Source organism: Lytechinus pictus, chromosome 2 (assembly GCF_037042905.1).
Source record: "Lytechinus pictus isolate F3 Inbred chromosome 2, Lp3.0, whole genome shotgun sequence".
Classification (NCBI taxonomy): domain Eukaryota; kingdom Metazoa; phylum Echinodermata; class Echinoidea; order Temnopleuroida; family Toxopneustidae; genus Lytechinus; species Lytechinus pictus.
This window is the reverse complement of record NC_087246.1, coordinates 4,156,645-4,172,190: the sequence shown is the minus strand read 5'-3', so window position 1 is coordinate 4,172,190 and position 15,546 is coordinate 4,156,645. Positions and strand designations below refer to the sequence as shown.

General features: G+C 33.0%; 1 protein-coding gene across 1 annotated transcript in view; it reads left to right on the top strand.

Moving 5' to 3' along the window:
* LOC129254975 (two pore channel protein 1-like) overlaps positions 1-15,546 on the top strand; it is a 52,049-nt gene that overhangs the window by 11,236 nt on the left and 25,267 nt on the right. The window contains exons 6-10 of the mRNA XM_054893525.2: positions 2,476-2,569; positions 3,292-3,391; positions 8,790-8,906; positions 12,097-12,228; positions 12,605-12,755. Of these exons, the coding sequence (XP_054749500.2) occupies positions 2,476-2,569; positions 3,292-3,391; positions 8,790-8,906; positions 12,097-12,228; positions 12,605-12,755 (594 nt within the window). The remainder of the gene's footprint in view (positions 1-2,475; positions 2,570-3,291; positions 3,392-8,789; positions 8,907-12,096; positions 12,229-12,604; positions 12,756-15,546) is intronic.

Below are 15,546 nucleotides of genomic sequence, written 5' to 3'. Positions count from 1 at the left end.
AAGATAAGAACAAAATGAAGATAAGTGGTATTCTGAAAACGTTCTTATCTTTTTTCTTTCTTATCTTTCACGATATTTAAGATAATATTTAAGATAGCTAGAGGGTAATCACATCTCACGATGTATGCGTTCTTTCTTGCTCAAAATCGATGGCCACTAGTAGTAACAAATACCCACAAGTATTCCTCCCACCCTTTCTTTAATTCACCCTTTATTTTGCCCGTCTCTTCTTTTCTATCCCTTCTTTCTTTTCTTTTATTTATTTTCTATTTTTCTTCCTTTCTATCTGTCTGTCTTTCTTCTTTTCTTTCATTCTTCAATTATATCTTTTGTTTTATTCTGTTTGAATCTTTCATTTTTTTTTCTTTTGCTTTGTTTCATTTATACTTCATCTTTCTTCCTTTTTATTTTCCCTTTTCGTTTTATCTCTTTCTTTTTTTCTTTACTGAGTCTTTATTACTGCTTTCCCCCTTTTCTCTTCCTTTCCTTTCCTTTCTTTTTCCTTTTTTTTTCTTTCTTTCTTCCTTCATTTATTTGTAATCTTTTTTTTTTCTTCCTTATTTTTTCTTTAATTCTTTCGTTTTATATATGCTTTTCATTTTTTTTAATCATTGATTTTATTTTTCTCCCTTTTTCTTTTTCTTCCTTCCCTTAATTCTTAATTTTTCTTTCTTGATTTTTTTTATTTCTGCTTTCTGACACTTTTTGTGTCTTTTTTTACTTTCTTTCTTTTTTTCTTTATTTCGCTCATTTTTTGTTCGTTCTTCATTTACTATTTGTCTTTACTTTCTTTCTTCTCTCTGTCTTTCTTTTATTAACTTTTTCTTTATTCTTTCCATTGATGTTATTTTTCGTTTTCTTTTCCTAACTTTTTATTTTCCCTTTTCGTTTTTTGTTCTTTCTTTCTTTGAATTTAGCTTTCTTTCCTTTAGCTTTTTGTAGTCTTCATGTTTGCGTTAATTTTCCTTTCATTTTTTTCTCTCTCATCTGTTTCATTTTCCTTTTTTTCTTCCTTCACTTTTTAAATTTTTATTCCCTTTTTCTCTCTTTCTTTCTTTTTTTATCTTTCTAACTTTCTTTCATTCGTTTTTTTCAAACCTTTTTTACTTTTCGGTTCCTTGTTACTTTATTTTTTATTTTTAGTCTGACCTTTTTCTTTTTTTGTTCCTTTTATAGATTCGTTCTTTTCTTTATTTTTTCTTTATTTTTTTCCCTTCACTTTATCATTGATAATTGTTCTATTTCTTTCTTCTTTTTCCTTCTTTTATTCATTCTTTTTTTTTTTTTTCTTTTTGAGTTATTTTGCTTGCTTTCTTTTGTTTACTCAATTTTTTTCATTTTTCTGCTTTGTTCCTTTCATCTTTTTTTCTGCTTCATTCTGACCCTTTTCTGTCTTCTTACTTCAATACCTACTTACTTTCTTTCTTCATATTTTATTCCTTATTCGTACCTGCTTTATTTACTTTTCTGTCTTTATTTTGTGCACGTGGACGTCTCGAAATAATAAAATCAGTCATTGCGTACAAAATGCCTATTTCGCGCAATGCGCCAGAAACAGTGTACGCGCAGTGCCCATGATATTCTCTTCACATAAGGAACGCTTCTATTGGTTAAACTGCCAATATAAAGCGCATTTTGATTGGTAATATCCTAAAAATGGGCGTGTTGAAGATAAGAAGGAGGCAGTCCTTACAGAGATAAGAACGCGTTAAGAAGATTTTCAGAATACCGATTTGCAATGATTTTAGCGTCTTCTTATCTCAGTGAGATAAGATAAAAGATAAGAACAAAGATAAGAACGTTTTCAGAATACCACCCCTGGACCCCATCTTTAATACAAAGATTTGTGAATGATTTGATAAATCACAACTAGAGAAGAGACTTATGCCAACTATCTACATGTACAATGCATATAATATGTCAGTTCAACAAGCTTTCTTTCTATAAGATGTTACCCTATACGCGTCATTTTTTTGAAAGATCAGTATGCTCCTCTTTGTATCCAAATGGATGTTATTTTAATTATGATGTTGATGAGATGTATCACAACACCTTTTTAGCGCTATGATTCATTTTGGGACCTGTATGTACAGTAAATTTGCCATACAATCTATTATAATTTGAAGAAAAAAAAACTTCCTGCCATCGGTTTGTCAACAGCTCCAATTTGATTAAGAAGTTTTTATTATTAAACAGCATTTTTCATTTTGAAAACTTCAGTTTTTATGTGCTTCATGTACGAGTAGAATCTATGACTTGTTTTTATCATGTTTTAAAGGTGATATAAGTAGGTCACTAGCCAGATGAGGTAGGAAAATAATTAATACTGAGAATAAATCAATGAAAAAGATAATTAATTATTACATGACTTGTTCCACATCTACTGAAGATAAAATAGGCTTGTATGTTCAGAAATAAGTTTTGGTATTGTAATTTCTATTCAAAATGAACATTTTCTTTCTCTTTTTTTGTCAGGTTTCTACATATTTGTGAATGTGGAGGATGACATTTATTTCCAAACTCTGCAAGATAGCTTTGTAAATCTCTTTGTGCTTATGACCACTGCTAAGTGAGTATTGATTAGTTTAATACTTATACTTTTATTATAATAAAGCTACAGCTGGGGTAATGATATCTAAGTCCTTTGGAAGTGCATAGAGACATTATTCATAATTGTGATATGCGCTATACAAGAACTGTTTATTATTATTATTATTAATACTTTTCAACTTAATTCAAATACCAAACCTAATTTACATGCAAAAATTATTTTTGTCTCCTTTTCTTTTGTATAATTATACCTCTTCAGATGACTTGTTTGCATATATTTTTAGTAAATATGTACATGTATTTCCAGAGGGCTTTTTGTAAATCCTTTTGATGATTGGATCTATGAAATGAAGTATAAAATATTTGCAAAATTTAAATAAGGAGATCTTCTTAAAACAGCTAAGTATTTTTCAGTTGTTTAATATTTGATTTAAAACAATGACTATTAATCTAGTCTTCATGTCATAATGCTTCTTTTCAATAACAAATACAACATTCGTTTGGCAAATGTGATATCAGCTGATCAAATGTTATGATTTCAGCAGTTTTTAGGCAATATATTATATTTTTATTACAAGTTTTCTGCAACAAGACCCTGGTTTGAATTTCATATTGCTTCCAATAGCCATGCTTCTTGAAACGATACAGGAGAAGAGTTAGTCTTGAAGGTTACGAGTAGGTACTATGATTCTTATATTCTAAATCAAATATTCACAAATTACTTTGGATAAAAATTTTCAGCTTTCCTGATGTAATGATGCCTGCCTATAATCACAATCCATGGTCTGCAATCTTCTTCATCGTCTTTCTCGTTCTAGAACTTTATTTCTTAATCAATCTGGTAAGTCAGAACATTTCTTATCCTTATTATGCACTTTGTTACAATCCAATTCCTTATTACATGAAACCAATGCATGAAGTGTTAATGGCATTCATTCAAAAATGTTAAGTGTCTGTCTGGCCAAATTCACAAAGAGTTGGGATTAATTCAAATCCTTCCTCACTATATAAAGCCAGTAACATGTTATCATCTTGAGATTTTGGGCTCTGCCCCTTTGTAAACCTGAACGAGTGTACTGCTGTGTGAAATTGCTTTGTAAGGGGGATTTTTCTTTTTTGCAGTTATCAAACTAGAAAGCTTTTAACTTTTCTTCTTTTTGATGGTAGATGAATTATTTTATGGTGGTAATGGCTGTCTTTCAAGGAAGATAGTTGCATGAATATGAATTCTATTCCCAGGGTAGCCTCATATATTAAAAAATAAGTTTCTATAAGTCAGACCTTGTTTAAGTATTGCCCATTTTTTTCTCAATGAAATTCAAATTGTCAGTCAGCTCCAATTAGATGAAACTCTCATGAAAAAGTAGTCTTATTGGGATTTTTTATTTGAGTACTGAACACACACCTCTTTGTGACTTAACCTGTTGAAAAGGTTGATAACACATTTTTTTTTCCCAGCGACATCCTGGACTTTTCCAGCAATTGGCTAAATCATGTGACAGTTTAGTATCATGGGATGGTTTTTGTCAAATCACTTTCCTCTCTCACCTTAATATAGGATCAAAATTAAATGCTAGATGACAAAAACAAAGGATTCTTAAAAGAAGAGTATGATTTTTGCTTTTGTCATGTCAGATTCAATTGTCTGGTTTCTGTATAGACCAAAAGAAAGGAGCGTAGGTCTGGTTCAAATTTGAACATATTTTCATTAATCATTCTCACATGATTGTGATAGAAAGTCATAAAAGATATTTATTTTCTGTCTTATGCTGTTGCTGGTATAAGCTGGGTGGGTGATAAAGTGAAGAATTGGAAGGAAAGAAGGCATTCATCTGGTATAGACTATCATTTTAGTCATGATGTCAGTTTCGATTGTCTGCTATAGGAATGCAATGAAAGAGTACACAAATTGGATAGGTCTGCCTCAAAATTATTCCAGTACTACCCTCCGGTTATTCTTGGGCAATCTCCCTGCTAACAATGACTGATGACAAATTGGTTGTATCCTACGGGATGTAGAGCTGTTCTTGCATGCAACTCCCAGTTCTTTACGAGATAGGCTTGTGAAATAGACCGGGTTGGTGATTTTTTTTGTTTCAACTGAGAACAAAGAACAGAGATTTCGTGCAACACCTGCTAACAAACATGGTACATGCCATCTATGTGAAATATAGACCATTAGCCATAGTACCAAAGATTTGTGAAACGTCATTACCCCATTATTTTTTTTTAAAGAAATAGATATGCATTATTGCACGGGAAATGTACGAACATGAATTAATTAAGCTGTGAAGTTGTACAATTCCAATAATTTTATAATACAGATAGATGATGTAAAAGAAAATTTGTTCAAAAGATAAATTGTGGTTTATTGTTTCTATTGTTATAGACCTGTATTAAAAATGTTTAAAACTCACTTGAGAGATAATTTCTTTGTCTTTTCGTATTTGTCAAATGGGCTGTTGGTTGTCAACCTATTTTGAATCAGTTTATTTGATTTCATGTTTTCTTCTTTGACATGTAAGCGCAACTGAATTTACCTGCAAATAAATGGTTATTTATAGAGTTTCATCTGAAAATAAAGTCTGCAAGATAGAATAGAAGGAGGAGGAGGAGGGGGCAGGGTAGGGAGGATGGGTTGTATACGCAAGGGTATTAGGGAAAGGGGCTGTCTAAAGCAATTAAGGATGATTGTTTTATTGGTATTATTGTTACAGGAAATACAATGCAGAAGTACAATATTTCCAGCATCTGCTCACAGAAGCACAGATTTCCCCTCTATTCCACCGGGTGGTTCATCGGAGATGTCATTCATTTCATTTTGACATTTGATATAATGAATTGAACATCTAATTTGATTCACCTGTAATATTTCTTCTATCATCCAGCTAGTTTTCTTTTATTATTGAGACAATGAAAGGTGCAGCGTGGTAGAAGGAACAGAGAAAGAAAGATAGACAAACTTAGACAGACAGAGACATAGACAGGGAGGAGAGAAATGAGTGTGAGATTGATTTATATAGTATGTACTTGTTCTTGCAGACTGGTTTAGTAATTGAGGGGTTGTACTGAATATGTCATTGTCCTATAGTACAAATTATGAAGTACTCCTTGTGTTACTTGCACTCTTTATTGCACTCTTTGTCATTTCAGGTCACTAGGCACAGGTTAAAGGTCATGTGGGGTTAAAAAAAAAGTGATATCAACTTTTAAAAAAAATTTAGACCAAAGGTTAAGATTTTGAATATTCAAGACAGTATTGTGATCATTAATAATCTACATGTATGAATATTATTTTAGACTTAAATGTTATGTTTTACAGGTTTTAAAAATAGATTAGTGTAATTGCAGGTAACTCAGTCAAGGTCAAAGGTCATTTATAATCATTAATAAATCAATAATATTACGATTACGTGTATGTAGTGATGACAGTGTGTGAAATCTTCTTGTACACTGGTTGGTATTCCTATGCCAAAGCATGCTTGTTAATTTCATCCTGTAATTTACAGTAAAGTTCTGTAAATTATTTATGTTGATTTGTGTCCTTGACATGACCTTGAGGTCCTTGATATGCCAGCTTGTGATGAGGGTGATGTGAGATGTGCAGTGGAGTTTACAATTCATTCTGCTCATCATAATTAAATCTGTGCAAATTATTTTTTGTATGTGAGCAGCAATATCATGTACGATGCATTTACATAGTGAAGAAGGCTTTATGGGAAGTTGAATGACTATAATTAAAATATCTGCAGAAGAGTCTTTATATGACCATGGCACAGTATGCAAATGAATGAACACCATGAACATCTAAAATGTATGCAATGCAAAAAATATTTTGAGAAGAAACTGAAAGAATGGTGAAGGAGTAACGAGTGTTAGTATTTGATTTTTTTATTGTATGATTTTCTTTTCCTGATTCATTGTTTAATGGAGAATGCTCAATGCTGTTTATAATTTAATTTAATGCATAATTTCAATGTAGAAGGTGCAATTTTCTCTACTCTAGATTAATTAATTAGTGCTTAATAATTCATTTGACTACCACTTCTCATCATTCATAGAAACCCCATTGTAAATGTTGCTCCTTTTGAGAAGAACTCATGAGATAACCATGCTTCTTGAATCTGGTGACTTGATAATGATAAAGAAGAGAAATTGGGGAAGGTTTTGAAGAGGAAAAGAAAGGAATGAATGAGAGGAGGAGGAGGAAGAGGTATGAGGTCGGCCTAATGAAGTATACTACCTGTACAAGGTAATAGGGAGGTTATGGGCGGGGACATAGAACCAATGAGTATGACAGTGCCTGTCTAGCAGGTGCTTAAGGAAGTAACTCTCTCAAACATTTATGACTCACATTCTCTCTTTTATAACAGAGATAATGAGTCATGGTATACACTTTTCAGACTAGGAATTAGGTAAAATTATAACTTGTAAATCATATATATATTGTTCAACGAAGGAAGAATCAAGTTGAATGTATTTACATTCTTGATTACTTGTATATGATTTTTTCCTTTTACCCCAAGATCAAAGACTATCTTGGATATATACAAGCAATAAGAAACATGATGGTTCAATGCAACATTACAATCATTTTCTGTTCCATACTTACTTTCTTGTACTGTATTCCACATAAACATTCATAGTATTCTTCAAATTGACTCTTAAAGAATTTGCATTGTATTTCTTGCCCTTACACTACAGTGGTATACCATCTTTAAGTAAAGTGATAATGCAATACCAGTAAACATTATGTTTGCATGATCAGTATTGATTGTACTGAATGTTGATTGTCTATAAAATGTCTTTTTCTTGGTTTTCGATTACTTTGTATTTTCCATTGTTGTATACTGTACTTGTCATATGACCTTAGGATGACTCTGTTACAAGAAGTACTCCAGTGATGATGTTTATTTCTCTTTATACTTTAAAGGAACAGTATATATGGAAAAATAAAAATCAGGTGTTCATTCATTCTCAACTTCATATTACCCTTATCTTTCTTTTCCTGTACTCATTTTTTCCCCTTTTATTCATCACATTCATATTCTTTTGTTATGATCAGGTGTCAATTCATTAAGGCCACCGCACACCTTATGACTGTTCGCGATCCGATTTTGGAACAAATCGCATTTTGCTCATTTTCTGAAAATGTGAATGAAACATATCATTTTATTTGAGGTTAACATTAATTGAAAGAATACTAATATAACCATTTTGAAAGATTGCAAGCCTTTATTTAGAGTATAAGGCCAAATTAGTTTCAAATTGTAGCCAATCGTACGACTGCTATGACGTCATTACGACTAGATATTAAATTCGCTTTTATTCTAAGAAAGATGATAGCATAGTCACAGATTTGAACATACATGTAGGTATCCGTATGATGATTTAGAACATTACACAGTAACATAATTCCAAGTCTCAATATTAGCATCAAATTCTACTACATTTTATTCTGAAATCGGGTCGCAGACCAATCGTAAGGTGTGCGGTCGCCTTTACTCTTCTTTTTCTTTCTTGTTTTTGCTCCTCCCCTTTCTTCTACTTTCCTTCTCATCTTCCTTATTCTCTTATATTAAGCCTATATAAATATTGTACAATCTATTGTACAATATACTGGAATATATGTACGACAAATTTCACTGAGGCCAGAGGCCGAGGTGAAATAGACCTGCACTCGGGATAATTTTACTTTTGGAGTTCATATAGTCCAGTAATACTGTATGATAGATATTCTCTATTTATTATAGTAAATTGTACGCCTACTTAGCTTGTTGTACATGAGCAAACGGTAGGCTGAATATCAAACATTCATAACGTTGCTCACGTACCATCCAAAAGTACCGTACAATATAACTATTTGAAGGGAGGTCATGTGTTACCAATCTAGCCAATCACAGCTCGTATTTTACTACCACTATTTACTATTGTTTAATGTTATCTTTTTCTTATTGTTGATTCCTATTTGTTCTTTCTACCCTCATTTATATTATTATTACTCTCATTTTGCTTGCCCCCTTTCCATTTCCTTTCCATATTGATCATGTTTCCATGCTCAACATTTCTTTCACATTAATATAGACATCCTTTTATTTGAATCAAGGTGTTTCTCAAAGTCTAGCTGACGTTTTACCTGAAAATCTAGCATTTAATAATGGAAATTCTTTGAATGAATTTTTTAATGGTCAAGATACAGTATTAAAGGAATGTTAATGTTTATTTTAATCCTTCTGCAGCTTCTTGCTGTTGTGTATGATACATTCACTGGTATTGAGAAGAAGAAATTCAAGAAGCTCACACTTCACATGCGGAAAGCAACCAGCAAAGCATTCAGATTATTATGCAGTAGAAGGGTAAGATAATTATTCTGTTTTATTGTAATCCAAGCACAACTCAGAGAACCCATAGGCTTGAACTTGTAGGGATAGTGTAGTTATTTATTTTTTCATTAGCTATACATAACTTAGGTTAATTTCCTTCATGAAGGGAAAGCTCCCTCTGACCTCTTTTCCATGAAAATTGCAGTGATTAAATTCACTCCGTAATCCATGGCATTATGAGGTTTGATATTGAAAGTATTATGTAAAAAGATTGTAACTTGTAATATACATGAAATTGCAATTTCCTTGAAATTGAATTTAAAAGGTCAGTGACTGTGCAAGCATGAATCACCACATTCATAGAATTCATAACTTTTCTGCAGGTCATTTATATAATTTTTCAAAACTTTTCACAGAAACAGAGAAGGATATTTGTTAATAGATGAAGATCAGATTTGGAAGTCTTATTTTCATTTAAAGTGTCACTAGTTAGGCTTACCAAAAAGTTTGCAAGTTAAGCATGTATAGTTGGCAATACATGTATTTTCTCTCTTGATTTGAAGGTCACTTGACCCCTGTCATCAATTTGAAAACTTGTTCATGTAGTTCTTTTTCATACTTACAAGTGTTTCATCTGTCAAATATAGCAACCTTAAATTTGACATTCAAGTACAATAGGCTGTGCAATTATTTAGTGCTGAACACCATCATCAGATTATTGATTAGATTGGTATTGCCAAAGTTTACAAGCAATTTTATTTAAAATCTATCAGTCAATGTTATTGAAGAGCAGACAAAATTTATCTGCATTCCAGTCTTGACTGTGCACATGTCTTGCAATACATACTATACATATGTACCCTATTAATGTTTTCACTCTTTAAATTCATCATTTATAAGGAAAATACCTAATTATAGGAAGATTGGTAATAATGAATTAACCAATCAGTAGTATGGATATTGAGAAGCAAATTTTGTGCATTCCAATGTATGTCTTTCTGCATGTCCTGATTTATCAATTTGATGTTTTCACTATTGAAAGCAACTTTACCCAAGGCTAGTAAAAAAAAGCATTAAGCAGTCAATAGTATAGATGATGATAAGCAATCTATCTGCATTCCAACCTTGGTAGTGCATATGTCTTCCTATGTACATCGTCAGATGTAATTACTTTAAGACAAGGCTCTCTCTTGTTACCTATATCTCATTTCCTAAGTTTACCTCTTGCCTCTTATCCTGTGTAGACGGAGCCAGGGAAGCATTTCATGATACAAATAATCAGTGATTTCCACTGACTATTTGTTATAAGCTACTGAAATCCTTGCTTCTGATTGGCTCAGAGTAAATTTGCCAGTAAAAATCACAGACAAGATTTTTGATGAAACACTACCCAGATCTTGGTGGAGTGATGGGTAAAGTCTGTCTTGTGAAACCATTACGTGATGTGGAAGAGTGCTGATTCGGCTAATTTAAAGATGATTAGGGTTTATAAAGGATTTACGTGTTTTTGCCTGAAATTTTAATAAATCGATGTTATATCCCCCCCCCCTCCGCCTCAGTTATTTCAGTCTTTTGTGCCTGATATTTAAAGAAGCCCTTTTATGTGACCTAAAGAATTCAAAATGTTGTTTGCTGGAGTTGGCAGATTTTCAGGTTGTGACCCTTTATATACACTGCACATTTAATTATCATTCACATTTGTACTTTTTGTATGTTTAGGTGGAATGTATTGATTACCAGATGCAGCAAAAAATGATTCATATTTAGTAGCGATTAATGAGAGAAAATATCAATGTGGATCAATTGTCCTAGAAATATGTCTAGTTTACTGTTAATATTTTGAATCAACAATCATCAATCAAAGGAAGTTGGTTGACACGCTATTGATCCTGCGTAAATCTCCCTTCCTTCATCAAATCCATGCATCGATCCACCAACACTATGATTCGCCATCAAAGGTGGCTTTAAAAGCACTGCTGACAGGGAAATCAGGAAGAAAGGATAAGAGAAAGAAGATGCATCAAGTCTCTTTTAACAGTTTTTAAATATCTCACTCGACATGAGCCATTAAGAGAATAATCCTGTTGTATGTATGTCCTTCCTTTCTTTTGAGGTTTTATTACCAGTTTTATTCAGCTACGGTCATGTGAGCATCAGAAGAACACATTTACAACATGTTTGTTACCCTTTTCAGTCGCATGATGAATCTAACTGCCAATTTTACTCACTAGGTACAGTAGTTAAATGCTTGATAGGAGGGCATGAATGTTTTATATCAAACAAAAATAAGGATTTACTTTCAAATTTCATCATGTTTGGCCTATCCATTTTTGTCCTTATGCCTATCAAACACAATGTCATACATCATGGATTCCCTTGTTAGGACGTCTTTACTCTATAAACAGATGGTTATCAGCGAGTGAAAATTGATTCTCTATTTGTTTTGAGCTGTTTACCTGTACTAATGGCCCTACAATCCATTTCATTGATGTGATGTTTGCGCTCTCTGGGGTTAATGGGTGAAAGGCTATAAAGTACAATCCTAGATGGCACATGGATCCTCTAAGGAATAAACAACATCAAAGCGATTTGAACTTTTCTTTTTCCTTTTCTTGGAATCAAACTTGCTGATTTGTTGAATTTCTTAGATTATGATCTTCTTTTGTGTTGAATCTCATAAAAAATAATATTTTGAATGATGAAGCAAAGTATGCAATAAATCTGCAACACCAACTAAATAGTAAAAGATACATTTAATTATAGAAAAGAAGCATGTTTTAATTGTTTTAGATTTGTCTAATTTCTTGTATCCTGTCATTTTATCAAATCTGTTAGCTAATATGCTTCTGAAAGTTACTGGTATAAAAAGATTGATTCATTTAACGATGTATTTTAAGTCTAGAGACCTGTAATTCAAAGCAAAGTGTTAAGATCTAATGATTGATTTTAATGATTGATTGCAAATAAAGATCAATGTAATCAGTCATAATAATCAATCAGTTGCTTTAATAGTTTTTGTGTTACTAGTCAGGTATTCTGTAACATAACAGTTCAAATTTTGGTTGTTGAATCAAACACAACTGTAATGGGTCTATTACAAAACTATATACATAGAGTTACAGTCATTTGTCAATATCAAGTATACATATTATGCTACACCCCTGAGATGCCAATTCTTATATTTTGATTTTTAGTTTTTTTTTTTTTATTTGGTCTTATACAGCATCCTGGTAAAGTGACCTTTGCTCATTTTGAAGGTTTGCTCAAGTACTATTCTCCTAACAAGAGTAAAAGAGATGTCCTACTCACATTCAAGACTCTAAACACTAGTGGGTCAGGCAAGTTAGATCTGCAGGTATGCTAATTGATCTGTTCTGTTATTATTGATTTCTTTTACCTTATTACTGTTCATTACAATGCTCAAGCTTTATGTAAGAAGAGTCGAGCCTAGTATAGAGGTTTTCCCTAGTAATGTTCTCCTTACAAGACTAATAGAGATGCCCTACTCATATTCAAGACAGGTGGGCTTCCAGAAATGTTGTATCTAGGAGTAGATTGCAACAGAAGCTTTGAATCCTAGTTCAGAGAATTAACAGGACAAATTTGATAAATATTGATGTACAAAAATGATAATTATCAATCAACCTTGAATATCATTAATGAAGTTTGATTTCCTTGAATCAGTTAAAAGTGTGGTATTTTTTTTCTCTGATTGATACGATTTTATGCAGGAATTTCACAATGTCTTTGAAGTGTCGAGGTTAAAATGGAAGTCACAACGAGAGGAGAGACTCTGGTTTGAATCCCTTCTCAGTCCTATGGATGTTCCCTTTAGATTAATTCAGAAGATGGTTTCATCAAGAATATTTGAAGCAATTGTATGTAAGTACTTATTCCCTCATTCAATGGTCAGTTTTTATATGTCTAGGATTTTTTTTCTATTCCCATTCAGACCTTCTACTACTACTTCCACATCTCCAAGGATTCTCTATTCATTCTGTTCCAAAAGTGTTTTTTTTTCTTGAATACCTCATTCATTCTTTCCTTATCTATCATTGTACAAGTTTACTTCCTAGGATGTCATGACAAAGTATATGCAATCATTTATCTCTTGATCTGCATTTTAAAGCCACCGTGAATACCATACTTTACTATGATGTATGATGTCAGTCACAATGGTGAAGGTTTCTAAAAGATTCAGAGCAATGGATATTGCTGGATACATCATTCATCTTTCCACTAGTCTGCTCTGATGATACTTGTTTTATTTTCCTGTATTTAGGATTTATCTTTACCAGGTTCATAAAGAGCAATTCTTTGCAGTGCACCTTTTAATTGTTTCTTTTTCTGTAGTAATATATTTGAAATTTTACAAATTACATTACTTTTCCCCACAACATGATTTCCCCATTAATTCAGATGAATGCCGAATGCACAAATGGACACGATTGTGAATATATTTCTTCCCTCTCTAGTTATGATATGAATGACCAAGGTAGACTTGTCAGCAAGTAACCATCAAGTCAAAGGCCTAGGCGGGCAAGATCTGTCTGTCCGATTCACGCAGGTGGCAGCATAGAGTCTGCTAAAAGAAAAAATGCCTTGCAGCAAAATTAATCAATATGCAAACACTTCCTCTCTTAACCCTCTACGCAGGGATTCATATTGTAATATCTTGCTTTTAATTCCTATGTCTCACCACTTAGTAATGAATGCATGAAGATGAAGACAGTCGAGGGGTGGTGGATGCGTCGTGCCATTGAAAAAAAAAAAGTTCAAATGCGGGGGTTTGTCTCATGATTTTTCTTGATTGTGAACTTTGTTGAAAGGTTGAAGGAAGAAAGAGATGGAGGGAGAATTGATATGAGAAGGTGGAGGAGAGGTTGGGCATGGGAGACTTGAGATGCTGATAGATATGAGTGTTTTAAATGTTATAAGGAGAAGGGAAGGAAAGGTATTGAGCAGGTATTTGATGTGAACAACTGTGCAAGTGTGTTTCCATGGCCATGATTTCCAAGTTATAGTAGTACATGTAGGTGTGTACCCCAATGCACAGTTCTTTCTGGACATGAAATTTCATTCTCAAATTTTGGAAGAGACTTTATCGCCTTTGTCTATTGTTAAATGGGGATGATCTAAACGTTGAACCTTAAATGGGGGGGGGGGGGTAATATAGAATGAATGCTTATTGTTGAGCTTCAATGCCCTTTTTTGGCTGTTTGTATGAATGCTGATGAATTTTAATGTCTGGTCAGAATTTCATCTGATCATTTTGAATAAAACCTAATCAGAGAAACAAAACAAAATATGTTTTAATTAGGCTTATAATACACTAATATTTAAACATGTATGGTTATTTCAAGAGAGAATAAATACTGTTTGAGAACATCTACCTTTCACATTTATTTATTGGTCATTGACATCATGAGGATTGATCTATTTCCCAACCTGGGCATAAGCCCATGTTTCATTTGTCCTTTTGTTGATGATACAAGAATACTCCAATCATTTGATGGAGAAAAGAGGGTTGTGCATTCATCAACATGCAATCATTTTGGCAGTGAGCAAGTACCCACAGAGAGTGCATGTGGCCAGTAAGAACAACATATGGTGGTGTCATATGCACTCTTGTTCCCTTGATTCTTACCGACCAAGGGGGGAACTATTAAGGTGACTGGATCAGAATGCTGGATTAGATGAATTCTGTCTTGACTCTTGTCAATACCCACTTCACATTCTAAATTTAAGAATCAAGTTGATTACAGTAGAGTAGATAGACAGGGGTAAGGTGAAATTAGCTTACAAATATTTTTTTTTAAGTTGACAAAAGCTCATTTAAGTTCCAAAAGAGCATTGGAGCTGCTGAATTTTTTTTATTCTAAATGTATAGAAGTAGGGAAAGTAGAGTCTGTGACTTTTTTCTCATGGTTTGAAGAAGTGGAAAAGCATATTTAGCTGAATCCTCTGTACATGGGATTTTGTATTTCTCACATAATAGTAACTTTCATGCAACGGGGCCCAGGTAATATTACTTTAGGCACTTAACATGCAAAGGTGGAGAGTCTCCTCTATATGAGGTCATGATTTAACACCTTTTCCAAGGGACATTATTTTTTTTTCACACAATGTAGACTCTAGGCATCTCCCCTGGGTGGACACGAACCCATGATCTTTGGTTCCACAGGCAGACCATGACGATCTATTTCATAGGGTTAAATTATTTCCACTGACATAATAATTTTTTTTTACTTTTATGAATATGGGTTGATAATATAAACAATATGCCCTGAATATCCGTGCCCAAAATATATGTTTGTTAGCTTGGACTTTATCAGATTTATAGTAGGTATTATGGGAAGGGTGGGGGATACTTCTTTTTCTCAAATTATGTGTACTGCTACGGCACCGTTTCTTTGAGTATCCATTTGTTTGTCATATGGAATAAGATTTGAAAACATAACTTGCATTTCATGTCCCATGTACATTCCCTGTTCATATTACATATTTTTCTCCTCTTAGCATGGTTTATCTTTTAGATGTGAATAGGGTAAGGAAGGGGTGTAATCAGGACCTTAGTGAAGGTGTCAGAGGGGTTAATCTTCCACTTTTGAAGGGTAAACACACACTACCACTTGTGGTGGTATTGGGGAGTAGGTCTGAGGTTTGGGGTATA